Source organism: Eptesicus fuscus, chromosome 2 (genome assembly GCF_027574615.1).
Source record: "Eptesicus fuscus isolate TK198812 chromosome 2, DD_ASM_mEF_20220401, whole genome shotgun sequence".
NCBI lineage: Eukaryota > Metazoa > Chordata > Mammalia > Chiroptera > Vespertilionidae > Eptesicus > Eptesicus fuscus.
The window spans coordinates 87,063,974-87,090,777 of NC_072474.1; the positions used below are offsets into that span (position 1 = coordinate 87,063,974).

Genomic DNA, 26,804 nt, shown 5'->3' on the forward strand with positions numbered 1-26,804 from the left:
CATAGAGGTAAACAGGGGAATCTCATCAGCAGTTAATACTTGATATGAAATACTTTATTTTAAACATCGAAAATATTGGCAAGTTTCTATTTTCACATGAACATTAAGTGTGAGAAATGGAGTGACGTTTGACTATCTCTCCATGTAGTAGTATACATCTCCTTGTGCCTCAGTCGATAAAGTTCTCCTTCTATAAATCTGATCACAGATCCCATATCCTAGCTTCTTGGATGCAGTTTAATTCTTGGCTCTGACTCAGCAATTGGTGACTCTTTGTTATCTCTGCTATTGGTAAAAACTCAGATTTTGGGCACATTTATTTCCTGCATTCCAGAAAATTATTTCCCAGGGGTCAGAACCTTCTCACATTGCTAACCACAGCAATCCATGCAGAAATCAGTCTCGGAGTATTGGGAAAGGCCAATCTATTATTGTTGAGAAGGCACACTGTTTTTACTGCTGATATCTTCACAGTTCTGCATCAGATTGGGTTTTGTGTTTGGGCTCTCTGGTTTTGCAACATCAGTAAGTTATTCATGGAAGCAGTTTTTTCACAGTGACCTCAGTGTGAAAGGAGATCTATAAAGAAAAAGAAAACCTAGATGGTCATCTAAGAACTCTCAAACGTTTTGCTTCATTATCTATGGTATATATTAGGAAGCAAGTATCTGGGGAACAATGTCTGTTTCTTAAAGGAAGATGTGTTAAAGGAGCAGCATTTGCCGTTTAGCATGTAGCAATTACCAGCAACACTCACCACCACGCTGGTCATAAGCTTGTGAAAGTAGTACCTTCATGGTGGGAAAAAAAAAAAAGATGTCCTGTATATAATGCTTATATATTTTTAAAATTCTCATTTAAGCAAAGATATTCTCTTTCCTTGCTGTCAGAATGGATGATTTCTCTCTATTTTCTGTAAACATTACAAAAGTAATAAAATTAATCCTGAATGGCATGATTAAGCCATGAAAATGTGCTGTAGGTAATTTTCATGATGTTCAAATAATGCAATCTGTTCATTGACAGAACACGTTTCCACTTTGGAACTCTACACCCAAATTTCAACTGTAGAGTTTGATTCCGTAGACAGAGTTGGCAGAGATGTCGGTGACTAACCCACTGGCTGCAAAGTCCAGGACCACGTTAATAATGTAACTGAGTGAAGCTGGACTAGGTGCATGTTAAAACAGGCAAAACCTTCACTTCCACACACACACAAATATGCCACCCGCTGTTGTCAAATCTTCCAATTTGCAAAACAAATGAGTACAGGTTTTATGTGAAATATCCTGGTTTTTAAATCTTGGATCTTTCATATGTTCGATTACTGCCTACTGTGTGCCAGGCACTCTTAGGTGCGTCAGTGGGAATGTGACAGGGAGCACAACCAACAGAATTCCACACCTTCCTGGAACTTATATTCTCAGCACCAGTCTGAGGTTTGAGACCTGACTCAACCTCCCACCCACTGGAAATCCCCTGTGCTGTCTGGGCAGGTGAGGTTCCAGGACCTACATATGTACTTCCAGGGGAAGCACACCTGCTGCTCCAGGTGCAACCCAGTCCACTGCCCAGGTGCAAAACTACCCAGAAAGGTCTGTGGGAGCCCCGGTCTGCCTCCCTGCCCCTCTAGACTAGCTCCTCTGAGACAGGAAGTGTATCCTTTTTTACTTATTTCTCAATTTCCACCCTCAAGCAGAGTTCTTGGCCAGACATAGGCACTTCATAAATATTTCTCAGCCTAAACTTGTAATTTCCCTGTGGCTACACAACAGAATTCTTCTTCTTTTGCATAACAGCCTTTAAATATTTGTGATGTCCTCACATACCAAGACTCCAGAAATGGGTTGACCAGGTTTTTCTTTTAGGCACCTGAACTGACAGCAAGAGGCACTCTACATTAGGCCCTGGGCTCAAATTCAGCCCCACCATTACTGGCTACCTAACATTGAGTCAGTTATTTACCTGCTCTGGGCCTCAGTTTCCTCATCTGTAAAATGGGAAGATTTTAGATTTACCTGTAGGTTATTCGTGAGAATAAAAAGAGCTTAATACTTGCAAAATGCTTAGAACTGTGCATAGCTCAGAGCAGCCACTCAGTGGATGTTAACTACTACTTCTACTGCAGTCCAAAAAAATGTGTCATTATGTTCCATTTTTGGCCCATGCTAGGCTTTTTTCACATGACCTACCTTTAAGTCAATTCTCTCCATTTATGCTTATGCAGCAGGTCATTCTGAATTTCAGTGTAACTCATTATATTTACATTTATCTCTTTTCAATGTCATGATCCTGATTTCAGGCCCAACTATCTGTCCTTTTCAGTCCCAAATCTGCGATTTAACAGGTGAGTGATGTGTCATCTGCATTGGAAAACATTCAGGTTACCCCTTTGGTTTCTTATAGTGTTCAAGGCTCATGGTCAAACAATCTTTGTTAACTGAATGACTGTCTTGCAGAAGCAGAGTTTATTATAAAATACAAACCTCACATCGTAGTTCGGTTCATTAGATTATCTCATCTCTAAATGTGCGTGGGTCAAGGAGGAGGATGGGAATGGGAAGGTGACAAAAGAGGAGGGACTTGGGAGGTAGAAGTCAATAATGGTGGGGAAAGAAATAGCAAAAAGGAACCTCCCTGAATAAGGTTTTGAAAATCAGGGCTATCATCACAAGCCTTATGGCTTCATTCATTAATTCACTATTTTTCAGAACCCATTATATGCCAGGCGAGGTGCTAGAAGAAATAGGAGTACATTCATACATAAGATAGTCTCTGCCCTCAAAGAGTTCAGTAGAGGAGATATGTAGCTGAATAGCTGTAGTGCAATGTGACAGTTCTATGTGGGGTAGATGCAAACCAACTGCCCCTAGAATTCAGGGGCAGTAGTGGTCCCTTTTGCTGTCCTTGCAGATTGTATAACTGGTCCAATTCTCTACCTCTCCTCATATCCATGCTTTTTGTCATGGAATTTTGCATTTCCTTTCTACTGTGAGTGGGGCATATTTACCTTGACCTTGGGCTTGTCCTATGACTTGCTTTAGGCAAAATGTAAGGCAGAAATGAAGGTGTGCCAGTTTCAAACTTAGGCCTAAGGAGACCTCTGTGTTTCCATTTGTGTCTCTATTATGAACATAAGAACATGCCCGGTACCGAGATGCAGAGGCAATAGCTTGCAGACTGACCCATCAGTTCCACAATTGCCTAAGATCTAATCCCTACGATAAACCCCTTATTCTGCATCATTCAGAGCAATTCTGCTTTTCCATCAAACTAACACGGGAACTGGACAGCTGGAAGTGGCCTGCAGGCATAACAAACATCTCAAACAAGTCGCATTGGTTGTGGGAACAAGTGGCATATAAATGCTGGCAGGACCTTGAGGAGATTGTGAAAACTTGAAGGGCCTGGATGAGGGTGTTAACAGAAGCCTAAGGACCTTCCAATAGGCTGTCAAGAAGGGATTACAGGAGAGGAAATATTGGAAGCTGAGACTCTGAAGATGTAGTCAAGTTTAGCAAAACTGTCACCTGTGGTAACATAGAAAGTAGGAAATGTACCTAAGGAACTTGATTGGCTAAGATTTCTGGGCAGTGTTGAGGGTGCCACTTGGCTGCTGTCTAAATTGAGAGAGGGCAAAAAAAAATTCCATTCCCAAGTATTTGGAGAAAATATAAAAGTCCAAAACAGTCTTTTAAACCAGCAAAAGGTTCTCATATTTAGAAACGGCTTCCAGCAAAGATCAAATCCAGAGTGGGGTAGTGGCTTTTTGTTCAAGACCTCAGAACGATGACAGTGCACCACAGGACAGACAGTTCAGACACACAAATGACCCTCCACACGTCTTAGGAATAACCGTGTAGACCTGCCCAAAGCTTCTGAGAATCTTAGGGACAGTGCTTCACAAGGAACACAAAAAGGGCACTGCTTCCAGTAGACATGGGTGGCTTTTGTGAAATGGACTTTCAGTTGATACTTGAGAACTCCACAGATTTAAAGAATATACCAGTTGGGACAGGGGTAGTATAAACAGGCCTTGGGGTCCTCAATTTCTCTGGGCAGGCTAGGAAAACTAGTCAGCGGCAAGCATGAGCTACCTACTTCATGGGAGAGGTAGGACCACAAGCCATGGCGAGCCCCCGAGGGGTATGCCTTAGCCCTCGTCAAGGAACTGGCAACGTGAGCTGGCTGTGCTTCAGGATTGCTGGCCATGTGACTGGCCTGTACCTTTTCATTTTTATTTTTTTTTAAATAAGGGATGTCTAGAATAGTATTCTAACAGGTATTTGGGTTGATATTCAGGTTGAACAGGGCAGAGAACCTCTCTTTTAAGTTCACAGGTGTTTTTTGTTTTTATTGATTTTGGACAGGGAGAGGGAGAAACATCGATGTGAGAGAAATACTGAATTGCCTTTTTCCTGCATGCACCACACGGGGGATCAAATCCGCAACCTGGGTACATGCCGACTGGGAATCAAACTGGCGACCTTTCGGTGCACGGTACTATACTCAACTGAGCCACACTGGCCAGAACCTAAGTTCCTAGGTCTTCAGACTTTTACCCAAGTGCCTCATCCATACCTGAACCTGATTAGATGAGCAGCTCCTAGATTTTGAGCTGTTATAATGGGATTCAAATTAGAGTTCCTGGGAAAAGCTGTGAATTGACTATGCATGTGGGAGGGATGTGAATTATTGCAAAATGTTCCATCCCAGTTATTTTAAAAACGTGAGGACGGTGGGAGTCTTTCCTTCCTGCCCTTTGATAGGCAGGCTTGTGCAGAAATGCCACTGACTTCTGAGTCTGGGTTGTAAATAAATGGCAATGGGGCTTTTAACATACTAGCTGGAACACTCACGCTAGAGCCCTCAGTGATCATGTACAGTCTGACTGCTGTGAGCACACTGCTGTGAGGAGCCCACACTAATCCATGGAAAGAAACATGGCAAGACCCTGGAAATAAAAGAGATGATGCCCTGCCAGGCCCAGCTGCTCTAGCTCCCTGCTGTTTCAGCTCCATCCAGCATCTGACTGCAAATCTGAGACCAAGAGCCAAATCATTCAGCTGAAATCCTTAAATCCCGACCCATAGAAAAAAACGATAGATTTTTAAAAATAATCTTTTATTTTTCAATTACAGTTGACATACAATACTATTTTATTAGTTTGTGTACAACCCAGTACACTGGGTTATATTAGACATTATGTAACTTACCAAGTGATAATCCTGATAAATTGAGCCAAGTTTTGGGATGATTTGCATTATCCAAAACAGAAACACAGTTTCAGAAATGTAATATAAGAATGTAGATGAAACCACAATTTCATTTTCCATTCACCTGAACCAGGAACAACCATAATAAAAAAAGTATACCAAATTTTTATTCCCCTGAAATTTGCAAAGTTTTTGAACATGACCACGGCTTTTTTAGGCATTGAGCCATTTACTGTAGTTGATTAATCCATGAGTCACATTTATCATATTAAATATTCAGAGATGACTTTATTTCCTATCCCTACAAAACACCACTTATAATTGTACTTAAAAATAGATCGCAAACAATAAAACCATGGAATCAATGAAGATGCATGTTCCTTTATATTTTATTTACCACAAACATTAAGAGAATACAGCAAACACTGGAAAAAGGCTTTTTACTTTTTTAATGTAAAGCTTATCACCTAAAATTATGCTAGTTCCCCCCCCATCCCAATTCAACATGCAGATATTTATTTTCACGTATGCTAATTCTAGAGCATTACAATCCCTCAATGGTTTTCTATGAGTATCCTTGTCCTGTAACTTAAATTTCACAAACTGTACACGATCGTGGTATTATACCATTATTCATATAGATTCACAACATATTAATAAATTTGTTTTTTTAAACATTATTTTAATAAGCCAAACCACAAAAAGCCCAGGTTCGGATTTTAAATGTTTATGAAGACTGCTGCTGAGCTCAAAGCATGCAGGTCTGACCACCTAGATGAAGCTGGATATTGACACTCCTTCAGTAGGTCCAAGGATGCAATGTCTCACTCATCCCAAGCATCTCCATATTTGTTTACTTTGACTAGGAAAAAAGCACAAATAATTGATGATTCCAAATAGTAATACATAGAAGGCATTATTTTAAGTTCGCTATTATGATGAAAAGTTATGTTTCTCATTTTAATAAATACACATGAGAGTAGGATCAAAAAGGGGCTGGCAGACTTTAGTGAACTGGAGATTGGACATAAATAGTAATGCAATGTATGGAGAACCTGACTTAAATATTTGATCCTCCTAACAACCTTATAAACACAACCCCCATTTTGAAGGAGAGGAAACAGATTAGTAACTTGCCCAAGGTACAAGCCTAATAAAACAAGTGGACTAAAATGTGAACACATCTGTATAGGTCCAAAGCCTGGGTGCCATTACAACTTTACCTTCTACCTAAGTAAGTGTGGTATAAATTACAGCATATACAAAAAATTACTGGGAAATTTAAAAAATAACAATGAAAAAATTGAATTTTGTTTTTCACAAAAAATATAGCAGTAGAAATGGTCCGATATTCAGGTTATGGTTAATTCAATCTTCTCTCCTATGAGCCATGATACTGGAGGCAAGGAGAACAGTTTCCAATATTCCTGCATTTTACATAAAATTATATTATGAAACATGCCCGTCTTCTGTACTCTTTCACCTTTTAGTCTCTCTTTTACATAGCCTTCATCTATAAATTATAAGTAGTCATAATGTACAAAAGCAGTTATCTAAGTACGGACTAGGAACCTCCTTCCTCAAGACTTCCAGAGATTCTGTGAAGTCAGAACTATTTCATTATTATACTAAGACGTTTTAGACCCCTTTCCCTCATAATTTGCCATTTCCCCTTGCTTTCATTCCCTCATTAGTACAAGGTAGAGTTTTCTAGAAGCTGCATGTGTGGTGCTATCATGGTCCTGACAGATAACTAAAGCACTTATGTTTTTATAATCTCTCAGTCTTCATTTCTAATTAGATAAATGTCATCCACAGAAACTAAAACTGAAAAATTTAAGTGCTACTTTCTGACCCAGCAAATCCACACTGTACTAATGTCAAATATTCTGTCTAGATTATAGAACATTCTAGAAAATCACTAAAACTATTTCATAACTTTATCTTCAAATAAAGCACACAAAAATCACCTTTTTATAAACTAATTATTTCATATTAAAGTTGTGTCATGTAACAAGTTTAAAAGACTGTTTACAGTCAAAATTACAAATGTCAAAATTTAGAAAATATCAAAGATCTACCATATTTCCTTCTCTTAATCTTTATTACTATAGAAAGCCCAACAAAACACTCCATTTCTGATTTACCAGCATATGGTACTATGCTATGGAGGCATAAAAGATTACAAAACTGAGAAAAGTACTACTGTCTGCCCTCATGGAGCTTACAGTCTAAATCAAGCATGTCAAACTCAAAGGCTAACATGGGCCAAATAAACGAGGCATCCAGCCCGTGGGCCGTGAGTTTGACATGCTTGGTCTAAATCCTCAAATTAATTAGCAGAACAAACAGACTACTATGTAAGTCTTTACATAGTACAAAGTAGTGGCATAAGGTTTACACAGTTTATTTTTAATGACGTTAACAATCTCAATTATCAGCCTATTTTAAAGCTAAATTTTTAACATCAATAATGTAATAGATATTATCCATCATTAATATCCGTGGTCGCCAAACTGCGGCTCGCGAGCCACATGCAGCTCTTTGGCCCCTTGAGTGTGGCTCTTCCACAAAATACCACGGCCTGGGCGAGTCTATTTTGAAGAAGTGGTGTTAAAAGAAGTTTAAGTTTAAAAAATTTGGCTCTCAAAAGAAATTTCAATCGTCGTACTGTTGATATTTGGCTCTGTTGACTATGAGTTTGCCGACCACTGATTAATATGAAAATAGAATTCTAAATGCAGCAACCACTACCAATTAGAAATAAATTTAGCTCCAAAAGAAGGATCACAATAAAAAATACAGGCAGTCCTCGGGTTACGTTGGACTCGACGAATGTCGTTTCGTAGTTACTTCGCTATCTCCCATTTATTAAAAAAAAAGTTCCGTCATTTCAACGTATGTACATATGTGCTTTATGTTTTTTATTATTTATTTACCACAAGTAAAGGTCAGGAATTGTTATCTTTCTTTTAAATTTTTTTTACTGTTTCACTTCATTACTGCTGTGCATGTGCTCCATGTGAGTGACGTAGATGCTTATGTAGGTGGGTTCGACTTACAGTGAAAATCGAGTTACGTCGCGCGTTAGGAACGGACCTACTATACTAAGAATTGTTATGTATCTTTACATTCTTTGTGGCCTATGACTTTCAAGAAGGTACCAAGAACAAACTTGTGGAATCTCAGAGGGAAGGGGTGGGGGTGGCTGGGTGGGTGGGAAGAGATCAACCAAAGAACTTGTATGCATAATGCATACCCATGGACAAAGACAATAAGTGGTGGAGGCCTGGGGCGGGGGGCAGGCTATAAGGGGTCAATGGGAGAAAAAAGGAGACACATGTAATACTTTCAATAATAAAGAATTTTTTTCAAGGTACCAAGAACCTATTCCTTCAATTTTTAAAGTAGTAAATAGAAACCTTGAAACAATGACACATTCTCTAAAATTCCTCAAGACATACAATTCTGTATTAAAATAGCTACAAACCCTTAATTAAAATACCTTCTTCTGTTATAAGTAAACTTCTGTGTCAGAAAATTTACTTGGGGTATTGAATAACTGTTCCAAAATGACTTAAAAGAAACAGCGATCTGGGACATCTGTAATACGCTCACCAATAAAAAATTTTTAAAAAAAGAAAAGAAACTGTGATTTTAAAACTTATAATTACAGAGCAAAAGTACTATTTTAAAAAAGTCAAACTTCTCTTTGAAAATGTCCTAAAGCTGCTTTGTAAAGCATATAACTCCATTTCAATTTCACTAAGAAAATTAGTTTCATTAATCATGATTCTGTGGCTCTGCCAAAAGTGGCATTACAACCCAATTATCAACCTTAGATCACCAGATCTGGTTTTATGCAATAGATGCATCATTTAAAAAATGGTTTCCAATTTGACTTCTTATAAGGGAAAACAGTCAAATTGGATGTATAATTTTTACATTATATTACAAAACTAGTCTTACTATCTTAAGTCATACTACCATTTTGACTTTATCATTTTCTAACACAAAATGGCATTTACAATACCTTAAAAACGAAAGATATGCTAACTGAAATAGCGATTCTTTTTTAAAAAAATACTATTTTGGTTAATTGCTTGTAGAATTAAATCACGTTAATACGACTAATGTTTTTAACTAATGCTGCGATATCCGATCCTACAGAATACAGTGATTAGACTAAACTATCATACCTTCTTTTTTGGGTATTCTTTCCTGCATAGGCCTGACTGAGGGGTCAGTCTTATGTGCTAAAGTTACTTCATATGACTCTCTGTTCTTATTCCTTAATTCCTCATATGTAATACTTTTTCTTTTAGGACTTTCTTCAAGCCTGGAATCAGGTCCTAAAACAACAAACAGTTAATACATGATGATAAAGAGTTGAATAAATGCAAAGCAACTAAATTTTATAAATGCTCCTTACCCATAATAAAAATAGAATAAAGTGAAATAAAGGATCAAATTATTACCACCATTCCAAAAGTACTATAATTTCCCCAAGGTAATTATAAAACTAAAATCAACTTCGCTCACAGTTTCAAGTTTTTATTTCTAAAATCTAAAATTAACATCAAGAAATTAAAAACTAACCATGCCAGAAGAACAGAGAAAATAATACACACCAGCATAATTACGACTCATTAACATATTAATGTTTTAAACTGCAAAGTTATCCAGTGTTTATATAAACAGAAATATATTCTACTAATGACAATTGAATAAAACTTGATCAATTATGGCTTTTATTTGGTAGTATTTTCATAGTTAAATGTTCCCATAACCACAATCTGTACACAAACAACTCTAGCTATTATTAAAAATTATTTTACCATCTTTGTATTTAAACAAAAATACTTGAAAATAGCTTACTGAAAAGTATAAAACATAGCCTTTTAAGCAGAGTATTCATCGTTTTCACTTAGGTCTAATGAATGCAATACTGAGGCAAAAGAAAGTGGCAACTATGATTTCAACTGGGAAACCAGCATTTATTCTTTATATCTCCAAAAGAGTCAAAATATGAATACACATTATCAAAGAGTTAAATACTGTTGAAACATATGCAAGTTGTTACTCTTAATACTGGTTGACAAGACCAAATATTGAAGATACTTTATAAAATGTATAACCAGCAGAGAAGGCTATATAAGCAGTTCTAAAGAAAATAACTAATGCTAACACAATATTCAATGAACAACTACTTACAATCTGACACACTACTCCAAAAGTACTATTTTTCAAAGAGGTTTTTAATAAGACATACAAATTGGGCACATTTTAATTATGATTTTTTTAAAAAATAATTTTTGATAAGTCATATTATTCTGGAACTCAATAGTAAGGTCCCACTGAATAATCAGAATTTTTAAAGCAATCTAACTAGACATTAAATGCTTTCAACCATAATCATTTACTTTAATACAAAGTACAGTGTACTGACACAAAGAACATTTAAATTTCTTATTAGTTCTAATACTATACCATTGTTGAAAAGTAAAATTTTCTTAAAAAAAAAAAAAAGCAAAGAAAAAATAGTATAATCTTATATTGGTTTTAAAAAGCACTCTGTATTTCACTAGTAATGGGTAATTATTGGACTCATTTCCCTTCACCATAATAATATTTTTAAATATCATTTAGATAGTGTATACTAGATTAGTAGTCAGAAACGCTAGGTTCTCATTCATACTCTGCCAACAATTAGTGAATGTCCTTGGGCAAATCACTAAGCTTCTTTGAATCTTAGTTTTCGAAACTGTGAAATATGGAAGTAAATAATCTATTCCTAAAGTTCCTTCCAGGTCTAATACTTTTTTCATTGTTCTGAAATTCTGTGACAAGTAATGAAAATATCAATCAGACAGAATGTTAGGGAGAATTTTTTACACTTATAAAAGTTAAATGAAAACATCCTATATTGTGCAGGGAACATAGCACGATTTACTACTTTGAAGGTTATACAGAGCTGGAAGGAATAAGAATGAAAAACAGCGCTGACTTAAGTCTAACTGTAATTAAATATAATAAGTGTCATAATAATTATGAAGGAATACTTTCTACTATGAATTTCTACTATGATTTCTCTACATTGAATAACTTTAAATTCTTGGTAAGAGAAAGCAGAAGGGGGCAAGTAGTTCTGCTTAACCAAAAGGGGAGAGTGTCTTAGTAAGGGGGAACAGCAGCTGGGGCAAGCAAAGGAGGCCGCTCTGCTGGTCCATGTGGAGAGCAGTCAAAGAGCTGCAATCTAGACTTAAGAGAAGGGGGTGAGAAAGCAGAACAGCAGACGGATCAATAACTGCTCTGGAGAAACCTAAAATATTGTAAAACGCGGGCCTTGCTGTGGTCTGTGGGACGATACCTAAGGGCTTTTTGTTTGCTTTTATTTGAAAAAGAAACTATGTAACACGAAATGGAATTTGCTAATGCAAATGAAAGGAAGAATGCAAGTAATTACAAGGCTAGAATACAAGTAGAATGGATTTGAACTTGAGAAACGGGAAAAATGGAGAGATGCAATGAGGGACAAGGACAGCTGCCTTCGGATGAAATGACTTTAACCATTCTACTCTGCCCACCTCCTGCCCCTTCTGACTACAGTTGACCTTTGAACAACATGGGTTTGAATTGTGTGGGTCCATTTATAGGCAGATTTGTGTAAATGGTCCTGCACAATTCAAGCCTAATATTGTTCAAGGGTCAACTGTAATTGGATGTCTTTATTTCCAACCATTCAGGAAAAAACAAAGCAGCCGAGGATTAAATCTCTCAACAACTTTCATCCACTAAAGAATCTAAATTATCTCAACTTCCATTCTCTCTGGACTCTTCTGAAAGTACCCCTTTACTTTTGCTCTAAAGCAGTGCTATCCAATATCATTTTCTGTAATGATAAGCACGTTATATATCTGCAGTCCAACACAGAAGCCACTAAACACATGTGGCTACTGAACAACCAAAATGCTGTCAAAACAACTAAGAAATTGATTTTCAATTTGATTTGATAAATTTAAACAGCCATATATAGCCAATGGCTACTTGATATCCTGACCTACCTAGATCTGCTCCGCATCCTCTGGAACCTCACTTGACCTATAATCAACTTCTCCCTTTCCACTGTATTCCCCCATCCCCTTAACCTACCTACGTCTATATAGCTACAAACCTCTCCCACCTTAAACAAAGGAAACAAAAGTCCAAACATTCCTTTAATCTTGTTTGTTCCCTATCGTTACTGGCTTACTATATTTGGTTCAAAGCAAGTATTTTTAAAGAATACCCTATAGAGGTCCACAATCCCTTATCCAAACCCTTGCAGTCAGAAATGTTTCAAAATTCAGACATTCTCAGATTTTAGAAAAAATATTATAGTGTACAGTCCTTGTACTATTTAATATTTATCCATTCCAAAGTTCAGAGCAGCGAAGAGTAAAAACAGTATTTCTACAACAAAATTTAGGAAAAACCATATTAAGATAAAGATAAATAAACCTATGTTTAGCTCAGGGTTTGAAATGAGTTCATGTCAGACTTTATCACCTGTTTATTTAAAAAACATTTGTTTTCAAAGCATTTTGGATTTTAGGCTTTTTAGACAAGGAATTGCAGACCTGCATTTTCTGTTTCTAATTCCTCACCTTTCACTGCAAACTAGACTGAAGGAAGAAAGGAAGGAAATTAACATTTGATGAGAGCCTATCACTTGCCAGGTGTTCATCTGATTATTTCATCTCATTCCAAAAGTTCTTTAAAAGAGGTATTATCTCCATTTGATAGATCAAGAAACTGAAGGGATCAAAAATTACAATCACTTGCTGAAAGTCACACAGCTAGTAAATGTGAATCGTGATTCAAATACAGGCCTTAATCCAAAATTGATGTTGCACTTACATTATGTAATCTTCAAAGCTAGTATTTACACAAACTTCACAAAGCATTTTCACATGGATTTTTTTCACTTGACAACAGTTCTGTAAGGCAGGCAATTATTATTTTTCTCACATTACAAAGAAGCTAAAAGCCTTTAAGACCAGCCTAATAAATGTAACCTTTTTAAAGCCTCCCTGAGGCACAATTTATCACTTCTTTGATATTCCACTTCGCTTAGTATTTTCCATTAATGGGACATACTGGTAATTTATCTTTATATTTCTATACCTTTTAACAGACTGAACCTCAAAAAAATGTTGAATGAAGAAACAAATGAACAAACATGCTGCGTTTAGGCTGATGGTGGAACACACAGATGATACCCAGCAGAAAAGGTCATCAAATAAAGTTTATACATACGTTGGACCATTAAATGCTGAAATTCATTTCAAGAGAAGTTTCTACCTTGGGCAATATGATCAGTAATACCAGTGGGAGTAGATTCGTTCATAGAAGAACTAAATGGAATTGGCTCATAACGAGGAAACTTCTCTTTTTCCATGTTATCTGCTGCTGGGGCTGTCACAAAAGATGAGTGATCACTCACATTTGATTCATATCTTGGCTTCTGAGAATAGTACCTATAAAAGGAATTCATATTATATAAGAAACATTAATTATTCTTATACCTTATTTAAAGAAGTGTACATAGGTATAAAAATCAGTTATTTTATTTTCTAGAGAAATTGTATTATTTTAACATAGTTATTTAAAATGGTAAAATTAAGCCTGTTTCTTTCTGCCACACGCACACAAAAATGGTTTGACCTACTTATATAACTTAAAAACTGTCACTCAATATACAGGAGAAAAAATGTTTATTTAGTTTTCCAATTACGAGGCTTCAGAGATCATTTTAATGTGTTTCAAGTTTTTAGAAAGAAAAAATACTCCAGATCAGAAAATGTGTCCATTTCCCACATTAACTGGGAAGTTACTCCTACAGTATTAGTCCACATAAACTCTACGTTGATAAAGCAGATATAAGTACATCTAGCTCTCAACGAGTTTACATTGCTTGCCACTCATGATATGACAATGTATCTACTAAATCTACTTAGTTACCTTATTAATTATCTATCTATCCAGACAAAGAGATTCACTTACACAATTTCCCTACTATTTTAAACAACAGAAGGATTAAAAACTTGAAATTTGAGCTGAAATTGATAAAAATTGCAAATTCAAAAGGAAAGTTCAAAATATAGGTAACCAAAGGTGTTTGCCGAATTAAAATCCTTTATTCTGGGATATACACTCCCAAAAGGATGCAACTTTCTATATAAAACAAAGGTAGACAAATCTCGCTCCACCTTTATTTATTTTCAATATATTTTTACTGATTTTAGAGAGAGGAAGGGAGATAGAAACATTAATAAGAGAGAATATGAGAGAGAAACATCAATCGGCTGCCACCTACACACTTCCTACTGGGGATTGAGCCCACAACCCAGGCATGTGCCTAACCAGGAACTGAACTGGTGACCTCTTGGTTCATGGGTCGACATTCAACCACTGAGTAACACTGGCCCGGCTAGCACTACCTTTCAAAATCTAATTAGCTTTAGCTTGCAACATAGTGGCAAGTTTCCAATGGTCCTTCAGTTAGGCAGTATTTCATGCCTGAACTATGGCAATATCCAGTTAAAATTTTTTAGCTAAATTTAAAAACCTTCAATAAAGATAAGAATCTGGCCTACCCAGGTATTGCAGCTCGTCGTGCCTGTCCTGATCGTAAAGCTTCTCCAAGAGGGGAATTCTCAAGATGCTTGAACTTCTCTTGGCAAGTTTTCACATAAGAAAGCTTTCCGGCAAAGTATCCCATGATGCAAGCAACTTATTTGTATAAAAAAAAGAGAGTGTAACTCAATGTGCTTTTTTTGACAAGAATCTTTTCTAAAAGTACATTTTAAAAAAATTCTAAGTATATCTTTGATGTAAAAAGACTAAGATTTCCTGAAATAATGATAAAACTATCACATTAAATCAGATGAAAATCAAATCATTTGCCCAGCTAATTTCTTCAGCTTGTTTTTAAAATTAGGTGCAATAAATCTTTTAAAATAATGAATTATTAAATGCTACCTAAATATGGCTCTTGTTGAATCATGTGTCTGTTACCAATACAAAAGAGAGGCTAACCTGAAAAGATTCATTAAAAACCTCAGGTAATTTTAAAAAGCAATTTAGCCCATTTCCTATTAACCATATTATAAAATATGAATAAGTTATGCTTATTTACATTTTTAATGTAAATTAAAAAGATTTATTTTTTCAAATTAGACTTAATTTTTATAATTTATCTTGATTAATCAGAATCCCTGAACAACTTTCTTCTCTAATAGAGTATTTGAGAATTTATTTTCAAATAGTATATCTTTACAAAGTAATTTAAATTAATACTTCTGTCACATTATAAATACTCTTTAAAGTAACTCATGGTATTTAATGCTAACAATAAAAAGATTCATAATAAATTCCTAGTAGCCCATTTAATAAAAAACTTCAACTGATCTGTAAAAGCAAATAACCAAATAACTGTTATGAGTAAGACAAAACATTTGATAAACACATTATTTTACTTAAGTAAAAAGCTAAAAAACACTTGTTTTCATACTTACATATGAGTTTAGGAATGGAACCATATTTGGGATGACTTGAAAGGAATCCTAAACATAAATGAATAAATATTTCTGAGTAACATTAATAGTTGGAGAAAGACACATTGACAAGTTTATGCTAAGAGTATCTAAGAAAATAACACAGAAATTGCTAGTCATTATGTGATCTCTTCTAATGTGAGACAAAAGTTCAGCAACAAAATATAAAGTAAGATATATTATTTATCAACAGAAGTAAGGAAAAAATGTAAAAGGAAGAACCAGTACAGATTATCTTTAAATGTTACCTAATAGCATTAGCTCTTTCCATAACCCTAGAGAAATCTAAAGCTATTTAACAACCAAGTAAACTTAGTATCAACAGAAATATGAATAAAATTGAAAATACTCAACAATGTATTAGCAGAGGCAAGATCACTTGATATAAAGTCATTGCACACACATAAAATTATTTATTTATATCAGGAACAAACAAACAAAAACACTGTTTAAAAGATATAATTTATTACAGCACTAAAAAATATCAACTACCCAGGAGTAATCTAATAAAAAATATGAAAGATCTCTACATTGAAAACTACAAAACTTACTGAGAAATAAAAGTTAAATAAATTGAGAAATACACCATGTTCATGCACCAAGACTATTGTAAAGATGGCAAGTGTCCATAAATTCACCTATAAATTCAATGCAACCCCAATTAAAATCAAAGAAAATTTCCCCTCAAATTAAAAACCTTATTCTAAAAATCATGTGGAAACAAAGGGCCAGGAATAAGCAAGGCAATATTGAAGAGCAACAAAATTGGAGATATCAAGATCTATGACTATAGTAATTACTTCAGTCTGTTATAAATATATGAATAAATTGACCAAAACCAGAAGAGTCCAGAAACAGACCCACACACGCAGTCACTTGATTTATGACAAAGGTAACACTGCATTGCAGTGAACAAAGAAAAAAAGTCCTTTCAAAATATAGTTCTGGGTCAACTACATATCCATAAGGGGGAAAATGTACCTTGAGTCTACCTCATACAACATTCAAAAACAACCCCAACTGACTTGAAAATTTAAGTATGGATATAAAATAAAGCTTACAGAAGCCTAAGAGATTCTTCATGTCCTTGTAAAAGACAAAGATCTTAGACCACAAAATTCATTCTTCATAAAGTAGAGATATGACATAATGGATGACATTTACTTAAGAACTAGTTAATCCAAGTGGGGAGAAATAATCACAACACATATATCTGACAAAAGACTCATTTCCTTTTGTACATTGGCAATTGAGTAGTTTCCAACTTTGATTATTACAAGTAGTTATGCCATGAATACAGTGTCTCTTGGTAGACATTTTGCTTGGTCATAATTTGTGTATATATTCAGATTTAGTAGATACTGCCAAACTTCCCAAGTGGTTTGAACCAATTTACGCTCCCACTACCAATTTATTAATACAATTTTATTAATAAACTCTCACAATACTTGCTCTCATAAAGTTTGCAATTATGAGAGGCAATGAAGACAAAAAGCATACAATATGATGGTTATTCTTCATTCACTCAAATATTTGAGCATCTATTGCATGTCTATGCCCTGACAGGTACCTGAGATGGCCCATTTTCTCAGGAGAAGTAGGAAGAATGGAGGCAAAAGACTTGTTGAAGGCTAATTCAATACTGTTGGCAACAGATGGTTGTACTATAATGACAGCGCAGATAGAGGTAGACAATATACAGAGTATTTGAGCTGGACTAGAACGCGCATTTATTGGACAGGCAGATAAGGGACAGAAGTGAAGGATAATGCCTCAGTTTCCTAGTTGGACAGTGATGTCATTCAGCTATGGGGAAAACAGAAATTGGTGTGTGGGGAAATGAATTCAGTTTAGGATGAAATGAGTTCAGTTTGAGAGCCTGTAGGAGGGCTCTCCATGTGGAGAAATGCAGAATATGGTTCTGAAGTAGATTCCTACACTAGAGATAATACTGCAGATTTAGAGCAATAAATGGTCCCAGTCACATTATGCTGGGTAACAGCATATAGACTGAAAACTGAAATCTGAAGAAAATCACGAGTGAAGCAAAAAAACCCACACTAGAATGAAAGTATCAAGAGGTCATGAATTTGACTTTTAGTGCTATTTCCAAAAGCAGTGTATATTACCCATCAGTCCAAAAAAAAAAAAGTTTTGTAAATGTTAGAATAAATCCATAGTTTATGACACAGACCGTAATGGGTTAAACAAGTATAAAGTGAAGTGCTCGTTCTTGAAGTCTGGCTTCAAATGCAAGACAGCTGGATGCAGTTGGGAAGGGATATAAGGGAAGATTTTTTCTTTTGTATATTCTCAAGCTTGAGCAAGTTTAAATGTTTTGCCAGAAAAGGAACAAGTACAGAGGAGCAGCTAAGACTATGACACCATGGGTGAAAGCATATATAAAATATTAGGCATTTTAATAAAATGTGAGATGTCTTCAATTCCGAATTCCTGTTCTAAAGTCTCCAATTTTGAGTTGGGGGGCTGACTTCTTTATTAGAATACCTACCCAGAAAACAAGAACCCCAATATAGTTTTAATAAAAGACCTTGATTCTCAAATACACAAAAACAAAATTTTAACCCCTCAAATTCCTATTTTCCTCCAAAACGACTTTTCTCAACTAGTTGTGTCAATACTACTAAGTACTTCATACTGCTAACATGAAAAGGCTATTTTCCTATCATAGTTACATTTTAGGAGTCAGCTAATTAAAAGAACAGGTTTTTAGAATATGTGGAGTTCATCCTAAGGTTGCCACCCTTTTCTAGGATATCTTCTTATTCCAAGGAGATAGTTCACAAAAATGTAATGAGTATTTAGTTTTAAGATTAGAGACTGATACATTTAATACTTACTTTAAACTCAATTCCAGATATGAATAACACTGCCCTATTTAAGCCAGCAGAATGTGGAACAAGAAAGTGTCCCCATCCCTCTATTATCATAAGACAAAGCTGGTTTAGGGAGTCATTCATGTTTAAACCAGTGTATAAGAAGCACTAGGAGTTTGTTAAAACAAATTCCTGGGCCCTAACGCAGAGATTCTGATTCAGTAGGTCTGGGCAGGGCCCCATGAATTTGCCTTTTAAATAAGCTCCTAGGTGACAGAAAAGTGAATGACTGAGGTAGCCCAGCTTGTCTTTCTGCCATCCTATAACCCATCCAGAGGCTTTCATTTACTTTCTTGCTCTTGTAGATTGTTAATGTTGCTACAATGCAAGACGTTATCAAATTCTCAAATCAAGATATTTGTGGCAGTGGAGACAACTCTTTTGCCGTTGTAAAAATTTATCAATGATAATGCTTTATATATACAGTATCATACTTACTTTATCTAAAAATCAGGAAAATACCATATAAAAACATGATACTCAAAATGCTAAATAAATTCTAATTTTAAATATTTACCTTTACTAATTAATCCTTGAGTAATCAACATACTTGTCGCAGCCAAAGGCACAGCTAGAAGAGGAAAAAGAACTTGTCAACATAACAAAAGGAAAAGATTTTATCTGAGTTCATTAGGATAGATAAATGTGTATCAGTAAAACCATCCAGAAAGTATGTTGTAAAATTAAGATCTTTAAGAGATTTTTTTCCATGTTTAACAGCTGTACTGTATATAGTCAGTGGAAATACAAGAGAAGCATTTTTAATATAAGAAAAAATTACAAAATTAGTGCACCAGGCACAGTGAGATACTTAATCAGGTAAAGGTTTCTATCAGTGTAGGGATCTGTTTGCCAATAACTTTCACATGTAACGAAACATTCTTCTTTTGATTGGTTTCAACCATTTAAAAAAGTAAAACCATTCTTAGCTCATGGCCATATAAAAACATGGCCCTTAGGTTGTATTTTACTCAACCCTGGTTTAGACTATATATGGACAATTTAAGAACAAACATAATTAAGACATCTGAATTATTAGATTTCATGATTAAAATCCCTAACTTGAAATAAGGAATTCGCTTTGCCATCAGACAATCTGTAGAAACCCTACGGTTTGAATCCTCACTCTATTACTTACTAACAGACTTAAAATCAGAGTAAAGCCCTGGCCCGTGTGCTCAGTAGTTAGAGCATCAGCCCACATACAGAAGTTTCTCGGGATCTATTCCGGTTAAAGGCACGGGTTTCAGGGTTTCAGGTTCGATCCCTGGCCCCAGTAGGGGCCCATGTGGGAAGCAGCCAATCGATATCTCCCTCACATTGATGTTTCTTTCTCTCTCTTTCCCCTGCCCTCTCCCTTCCACTATCTGAAAAAGCAATGGAGAAAATATTCTCAGGTAAGGATAAAAAAAATCAGAGTAGAAATAAAATTACCTTAAAGAAAGAATGGCCCCTAGATCAACATATCTAAATTTAAACCAAGATGGACAAAGTAGTTAACAGACTTCAAAAAATCTGTAAAAAAAATACCTTAGGAAGTACTTTTCCTATACATTCCTACTTGTATTACAACCTTTTTAGATCAACAGGCACAAGATGACACTTTCCAAAGAAAATGGATTCCGTTATTCGTTTACATTAATATATGCAAACTAGAGGCCTGGTGCACAAAATTCATGCACAGGGAGCAGGTCCCCTCAGCCCAGCCTGCACCCTCTCCAATCCGGGACCCTTGGGGGATATCCGACTGCCGGTTTAGGCCCGATCCTTGGTCTTGGGATCGGGCCTAAACCGGCAGTTGGACATCCCTCTCACAATCCGGGACCACTGGCTCCTAACTGCTCACCTGCCTGCCTGCCTGATTGCCCCTAACGGCCTCTGCCTGCCAGCCTGATCACCCCTAACTGCCCCCCCCCAGTCTGGTCACCCCTTACTGCCCCCCCTGCTAGCCTGGTTGCCTCCAACTGTCCCCCTTTGGGTCTGGTTGCCTCACACAGCCTGCTGTTCAGTTGTTTGGTCGACCCTCACTAACCCCCCTGCCAGCCTGGTCCCCCACGCAGCCTGTTCAGTCGTCCATTCGGTTGTGATGGTCGCTTAGGCTTTTATATATATAGATATCACATACTGCATAGAATATCCTTATGTGAAAATACAAATATAAATTACAAAATTTCTTAATGCATGACTATTAATCTATCTCCTGGTAATTATATGTTGAATTTCCTATCATCTGTAATTACAGCCAAGGTTCTATGCACTTTCAATGTCTGAAGTTATGTTATGCAACACTAAGGGTTACTCTCTGCTTTAAGAGTAATCACTACTTACTAATACAGTATACTGATTTTTTTGGCTGCTATAATTTCCCAGTAATCCAGATATGATATACAACAAGCTGTTTCTTAGCCTGTCCTTATTACATGTTTTCTATCTAACTTGTGATTAATCTGCTTTAATAAACAGAATTATTTAGGCTTCTATTATCCATATACCGAATGTTCTACTTTAAATAAACAAGCATACCTGGGTACCCTACCTATTAATCACTACCCTTCAATGTAATTTTACCATAGCACTGTTATAATTATCTGAAATGTTAAACATGTACAGCAACATAAATTTATCAGCTAGAAGTAAATGTGGATACCACCGTATCTATGTGGCCATTAGCTTAACATTACAATGAACCACATAGATTTGTCTAATAGATTTGTCTTTTTCTTAATCCTGTGTTAGCTACAGACTTGAAAATAGATCACTTTATTCTATCTATTCTATGCAATCCTTGAAGATAAAAAAATGTGCTGCCAGAGTACAAATGAGTTATCTGAGAAATTGTTCTCATTTTTTTAAGTTCTTGATACACAATAACTATGCATTTAAAACAATTATTCTCACCTAGAGATGTGCATCATCACCTAATTCTCACACAGGTTCTTTCTAGCTTGAAACCTCTAAGTCTCTGAGTATTAAACTAAGGATAAAAGCCAAAAAATTTTATAAGAACTCCTATTATCTTAACTGCTCTTTCCTGGTCTTTGTTCATTCTTTCACCACCACTTGGTTCTCTTATCCATATGTACTACTCAAACTTTGTCATTTATTCCATTATTTCTAAATATTAACCACTTGATAGATACTATTACCAGTTTTATGCTTTTATTTCTACACTTAATTTCGTGGTGAATTCACCAACACCCCTACACCACAAACGCTAATTTCTTATATACAACTTTGTTTCTATCTCTAGCTGCATTCAGATCTTCCATCATCAGATATTGTATCATGAACTCAAAATGGCCAAACGTTTCATTCTTCAAACAAGAACTCCTTCAAACTATACCTTTTTATCAGTAATGTTATCATTAGTCAGTCTCCTAAGCTGGGTATCTTATAGTATTTCCTTCATTCCCTCTTAGTCAACCTATTTAAAAATCCTACTATGTGTCCTTTAAAAAACCTTTCATTGCCAGTCCATCATTCCTAGTCCAAATGATTACTACAATCAACTACATTCCCTCAATAACCATATTCCTGAGTTATTCCCAAGTACATCTTCTCATCCTTCATACTCACCCTGCACACTAACAAATTTTCCTTTAAAAACTTACATATCATCTCCTTGGCCTACAATCCCCAAGAACCTACAATCTATAATGAATCAAACCTTTAACTCATTGGTATTATGTTTATTTTTCTACCCCAACAAAAGACCTCTGCTCCAATCAATGCAACCTCAAGACTCTAGTAGAGAACAAGTTATTATAGAATCTGCCTTTGCTCACTATTCCTTTCATCCAAATGCTCCTCCACCATCTACTTCATTTACTTAAAAGGCCTATGAAGTCTCTGTTGTTGAGTGAAACCTTTTTAAACTAAATTAATTCCAATTCATTTATCTCTTAAAAATTCCTATTGTTTTGCAATAGGAATCTTTCTCAAAGTTTTATGAATTGGCTGTTTTAACTACACCATAAAACTATTTTAGGGCAAAAAGACTGAGTCTCATAAAAGTTATCTCCCTTACACACTACCAGCATAAATAGCAGGCTGACTGATGAAAAGGTACATCCTCCTTAATTCCTTAGGTCACTCCTCCCATTTCAAAATTCCATCGTGCTTTTTTTTTTTGTTAGAATTACCTTTTCTGAAAGGACTGCAATAACCAGTGCTTATATACACAAAGGTGTATATAAGCAACACCAGGGTTCTGTTCAAAAGTAATATAATATCTTATGTTTCTTGTAACATTCTCTGTATTTAAGAAATAAAATCTTTAATGGGGGAATAAGGACACATATGTAATACCACAATCAATAAAGAAATTTAAAAAAATAAAAGAAATAAAATCTTCATGTATAAGGTCTCTAGTCAAAAATCAAAAGCTGACAACATTTCAAAATGGTAAAGTGAGAACTAATCAGTTTGTATTATGTAATGGCTAAAAGAATGAGAATTAAAATCATGAGCTTCTATCGCTTCTCAGCCTTTTGGCTAAGATCAAGTGTAAAATCATGAGCTTCTGTTTCAGACAGAAGTGGCTTCGAATACAGACATCATGACTTACCAGCTGTGTAACACTAAAAAACCCATTTCACATCGCTAAACCTCCATTTTTTCATCTGTAAAGGGAGGGCAATAGTAATCAACCTTATTAGGTATTTTTCATTTAATCTATATTCACTTAGTAAATTCTCTTACTATTTACCAACAAAAATACTTCATAGTCTTGAAAAAAGTTCTAGAAATCATTACTTTAAAATATGTAGAATTCTATTTCCTTAATCTCTTTTAGCAATAATCATACTACACCACCAAAAGTGTGCCAATTTTTTTCTATATGAAACCATCAAAGGTCAAATTCTGTTGATTATAATATTTAACTTACATCTGAACCAGAAGCTTTCATCATTGCATTCTGCGAAGACTCTTCTTTCTTCCTCTGTTGGAATGTAATCAGCCCCTATGTCTTTTTACCAAGGAGAAATCAGCAAACATTAAAATACCTATGGAAAAACTAAGTTTAAAAATTTACCTCAGTCTAAACTAGTGATTTTCAACCTTTTTCATCTCATGGCACACATAAACTAATTACTAAAATCCTGTGACACACCAAAAAATACATTTTTTGCCGATCTGACAAAAAAAAAAAGGTATACTTCTGATTCATTCACAAGGATGGCTATTTTTGTGTTAGCTGTTGTCACTTTTTTCATTTAGGGGAAAAAGAGGCCAGTGCCCCTGACTAAATAATCTGGGATTGCATATGCTAAAAATTTTTGTAGCATAGGGGTTGAAAATTGCTGGTGTAAACATAACAAAACACACCCACTTTTTTAAATGAAACAACACACTTGTTATTAACTTTTAACAAAATGACTTCAAATAGAAGTCAATGATACTATCTGCTAGTTAGAACCGGCTATATAAAGTGCTATGTGCAATGCAAAATAAAAATGAAACATCTTGTTCAAATTATTAAGAATTTCAATTTCAAGTGTGGGTCTACCTTTGTGTGGCTGCACAGGTCACACACCCATAAAGTTAGCCTAAGGCAGTGAACATTTCTCTACATATAAAGTGCTTCTAATAAATACTTAATTGATAGTTACGGGGAATTGGTCTTGCAACTTCAGCATTCGGCTCTCGAAAATCAGCCCTGCCATTCATCTTTCCTGCATCAAAAATATTTATATTAAGTATTAGAAACAATAATGAGATAGGTCAAAGTAAGTCAGGATATAATCAAGTAACATTACTAGTCTTCATGCCAATCAACAACTATTTACTAAACACTACTACATCTGAAGTACCTGACATACTAAAAAGTTACCTAAATAAAAAAACCACAGCCTGGCTGGCATGTCTCAGTGGTTGAGCATGGACCCATGAACCAGTCACAGTTGGAATCCTGGTCAGGGCACATGCCCGGGTTTCCAGTTCCATCCCCAATGGGGAATGTGCAGGAGGTAGCCAATCAATGATTCTCTCTCGTCATGGCTATTTCTGTCTCTCTTCCTCTCTGAAACCAAAAAAAAATGTTTTTTTAAAATCAAGACCTATTAACTAATTGGAAATGATTACTCATTTTAGGATCCTTAACTGAAAAAGAATATGATATACAGTATTTGTCAGCTGATATTATCATGAAGATATAAAAGGAAATCAACAGACATTTTTCTTCCTGAAGCTGGCTGATTTCACATTATCCTAGCTTTGGATACTTTCAGAAATATTTGCCCAAGATTTGAATAATTCCCCAAAAAAGAAGAGGAAAATTTTCAAGTCATTTCTGCACTTCCATTTTATTTTATTTTTAAAATATATTTTATTGATATTTTTTTACAGAGAGTAAGGGAGAGGGACAGAGAATTAGAAACATCCATGAGAGAAACATCGATCAGCTGCCTCCTGCACACCCCCTACTGGGGATGTGCCCGCAACCAAGGTACATGCCCTTGACCAGAACCGAACCTGGGACCCTTCAGTCCACAGGCCGACGCTCTATCCACTGAGCCAAACCAGTTGGCGCTCTGCACTTCCATTTTAAAAAGATAAAATAATCATCAGGAAACACACGTATCCCACAGAGCAGTACCCCCCAAAAATGGAATAACAATGACGTCATATCCTCCCAGTGATGTAAAGCTAACATCAAATTCTGTGTCCTCCAAACTTTCGTCCCTCTCCAAATAGAGACCTAGAAAAATACGACATATAAAAATGCATAGCACTTCAAGAACATCCTTTTTTTGTTGTTGTTTTTACCCATTCCTGGGGACTTAAAGAGACCAACAGGTTAGATACTTCGTATTTTACATAATGTTCACATTGCGTGATTATTCCCACCTTAAAAACTATTTACATAGGGAAATGGCATACAGGAGGAGGAGGGAAATCAGGGCCCTTCCATAATTCCCGTATTCAACAGGCCATCACTGAGGTCTACGACACAACCCACCCCTTCGCTAAGGAAAAGGAACAGAACAGGTAAGATGGGTTCACGGATGGAGCTCGCTGAATAAACTACTCCTATCCCGAAACAACGGTGAAAGAAGGCAGGAAACCCTCTCATTTCTCCAAGAGCATCCTACGTAGGCCCTAGAATGAGACTGTCAAGGCCTACGAGGCCTCTTTGGACAACATCATCTCTTATATTCCAAAGGAAAAAAAAAAACTGAACTGAACCCACGTCGTCCTACGACCACCGACTCCCGCACTCCACCCCCACCCACGTATCTGCATCTCCAACCAGCAACAACCGCCCCCTCCCCCCCACACACATCGGTCACCCTGAATCTGTCCCGTTCACACACACACACACACACACCCCCAAACACTCCCTCTCCTTCCCCGGTCACCAGCTCTCAGGAGCCCGAGACCCTCAGTGCGATCGGCCCGCCCTCACAGGCGGGAAAATGGCGGAAGGTGCAGGGGAGCGGCGGGCCGCGCAGAGGTGGTGAGTGGGCAGGTGGGGGGCGGGGGGCAGGACAGGGCTCCCCGCGTCCTCTCACCCACCTCGGATGACAGCCACGGACTAGGGCGCGGCGAGCCCGGGCGGGCAGAGGCAGGAGGCCCGGAGAGGACGGAAACCGGAGGGCGCGCGGGGCCGCACCGGAGCGGGGGATGGGGAGCGGGCAGCGGCCAGGCAGCCAAAGAGTCACCCAGATAAGGGCTCCGAACGACCGTAACCCGGAAGCACTGCGAACGGACTGGAAAGGACGTCACCCGCCTCGCGGCGTCTGAGGCGGGCAGCCCAGGAATACGCGTCTGCGCCTGCGCCCGCGCCTGCGCCCGTCAGCGCCCCCCCTCCGTCCCGCCCGCCTCCTGGCTCCCCAGGCCGCGGCGCTCACGAGCTGCCCTGCGGCTGCGCCCGCCTCCTCCCGGACGGGAGCCCCGCTCCGCCCCCACCCCCACCCCCACCCCCTTTCCTGGGTCGCGGGTCATGGCTTGGCTTCAGGCTGTTGTGACGCACCGCTCTGACCTTCTAGTGACCGGCCGGCAGGAAAGTTCTGGAACCCCCTTGAGTCCCCTTGTCGAGAGTTACCGACCTTCCGTAGCTGTCTATGTGTTTAGACTTGACCTGATTCATT

The 26,804-nt window shown here is 36.9% G+C and overlaps 1 protein-coding gene across 6 annotated transcripts; it reads right to left on the reverse strand.

Annotated features, from left to right (window-relative positions):
* Nucleotides 1–5,577: 5,577 nt before the first annotated feature.
* On the reverse strand, nucleotides 5,578–26,495 carry OCIAD1 (OCIA domain containing 1). Of its 6 annotated transcripts, none has more exons than XM_008140292.3 (9): nucleotides 26,230–26,486; nucleotides 24,324–24,386; nucleotides 23,600–23,680; nucleotides 19,229–19,282; nucleotides 15,776–15,823; nucleotides 14,855–14,990; nucleotides 13,560–13,735; nucleotides 9,416–9,568; nucleotides 5,578–6,078 (listed from the first exon to the last, which is right to left on the reverse strand). In XM_008140292.3, the coding sequence occupies exons 2-9, from the start codon at nucleotides 24,379–24,381 to the stop codon at nucleotides 6,041–6,043; spliced, it is 744 nt and encodes a 247-aa protein (XP_008138514.2). In that variant the 5' UTR covers nucleotides 24,382–24,386; nucleotides 26,230–26,486; the 3' UTR covers nucleotides 5,578–6,040. The 6 variants fall into 6 exon arrangements, with proteins under 6 accessions (XP_008138514.2, XP_054585155.1, XP_054585159.1 ...); XM_054729180.1 differs by lacking the exon at nucleotides 26,230–26,486 and adding an exon at nucleotides 26,073–26,093; XM_054729184.1 differs by lacking the exon at nucleotides 26,230–26,486 and adding an exon at nucleotides 25,594–25,612.
* Nucleotides 26,496–26,804: the final 309 nt, after the last annotated feature.

Coding starts and splice junctions, on each gene's coding strand:
- OCIAD1 (XM_008140292.3), bottom strand. CDS start 24,381: ATGAATGGCAGGGCTGATTTTCGAGAGCCGAATGCTGAAGTTGCAAGA. Junction 15,824..19,228: donor TCAAGGATTAATTAGTAAAG/GTAAATATTTAA, acceptor ATTTATGTTTAG/GATTCCTTTCAAGTCATCCC. Junction 13,736..14,854: donor CGACGAGCTGCAATACCTGG/GTAGGCCAGATT, acceptor TTCCTTTTATAG/GTACTATTCTCAGAAGCCAA.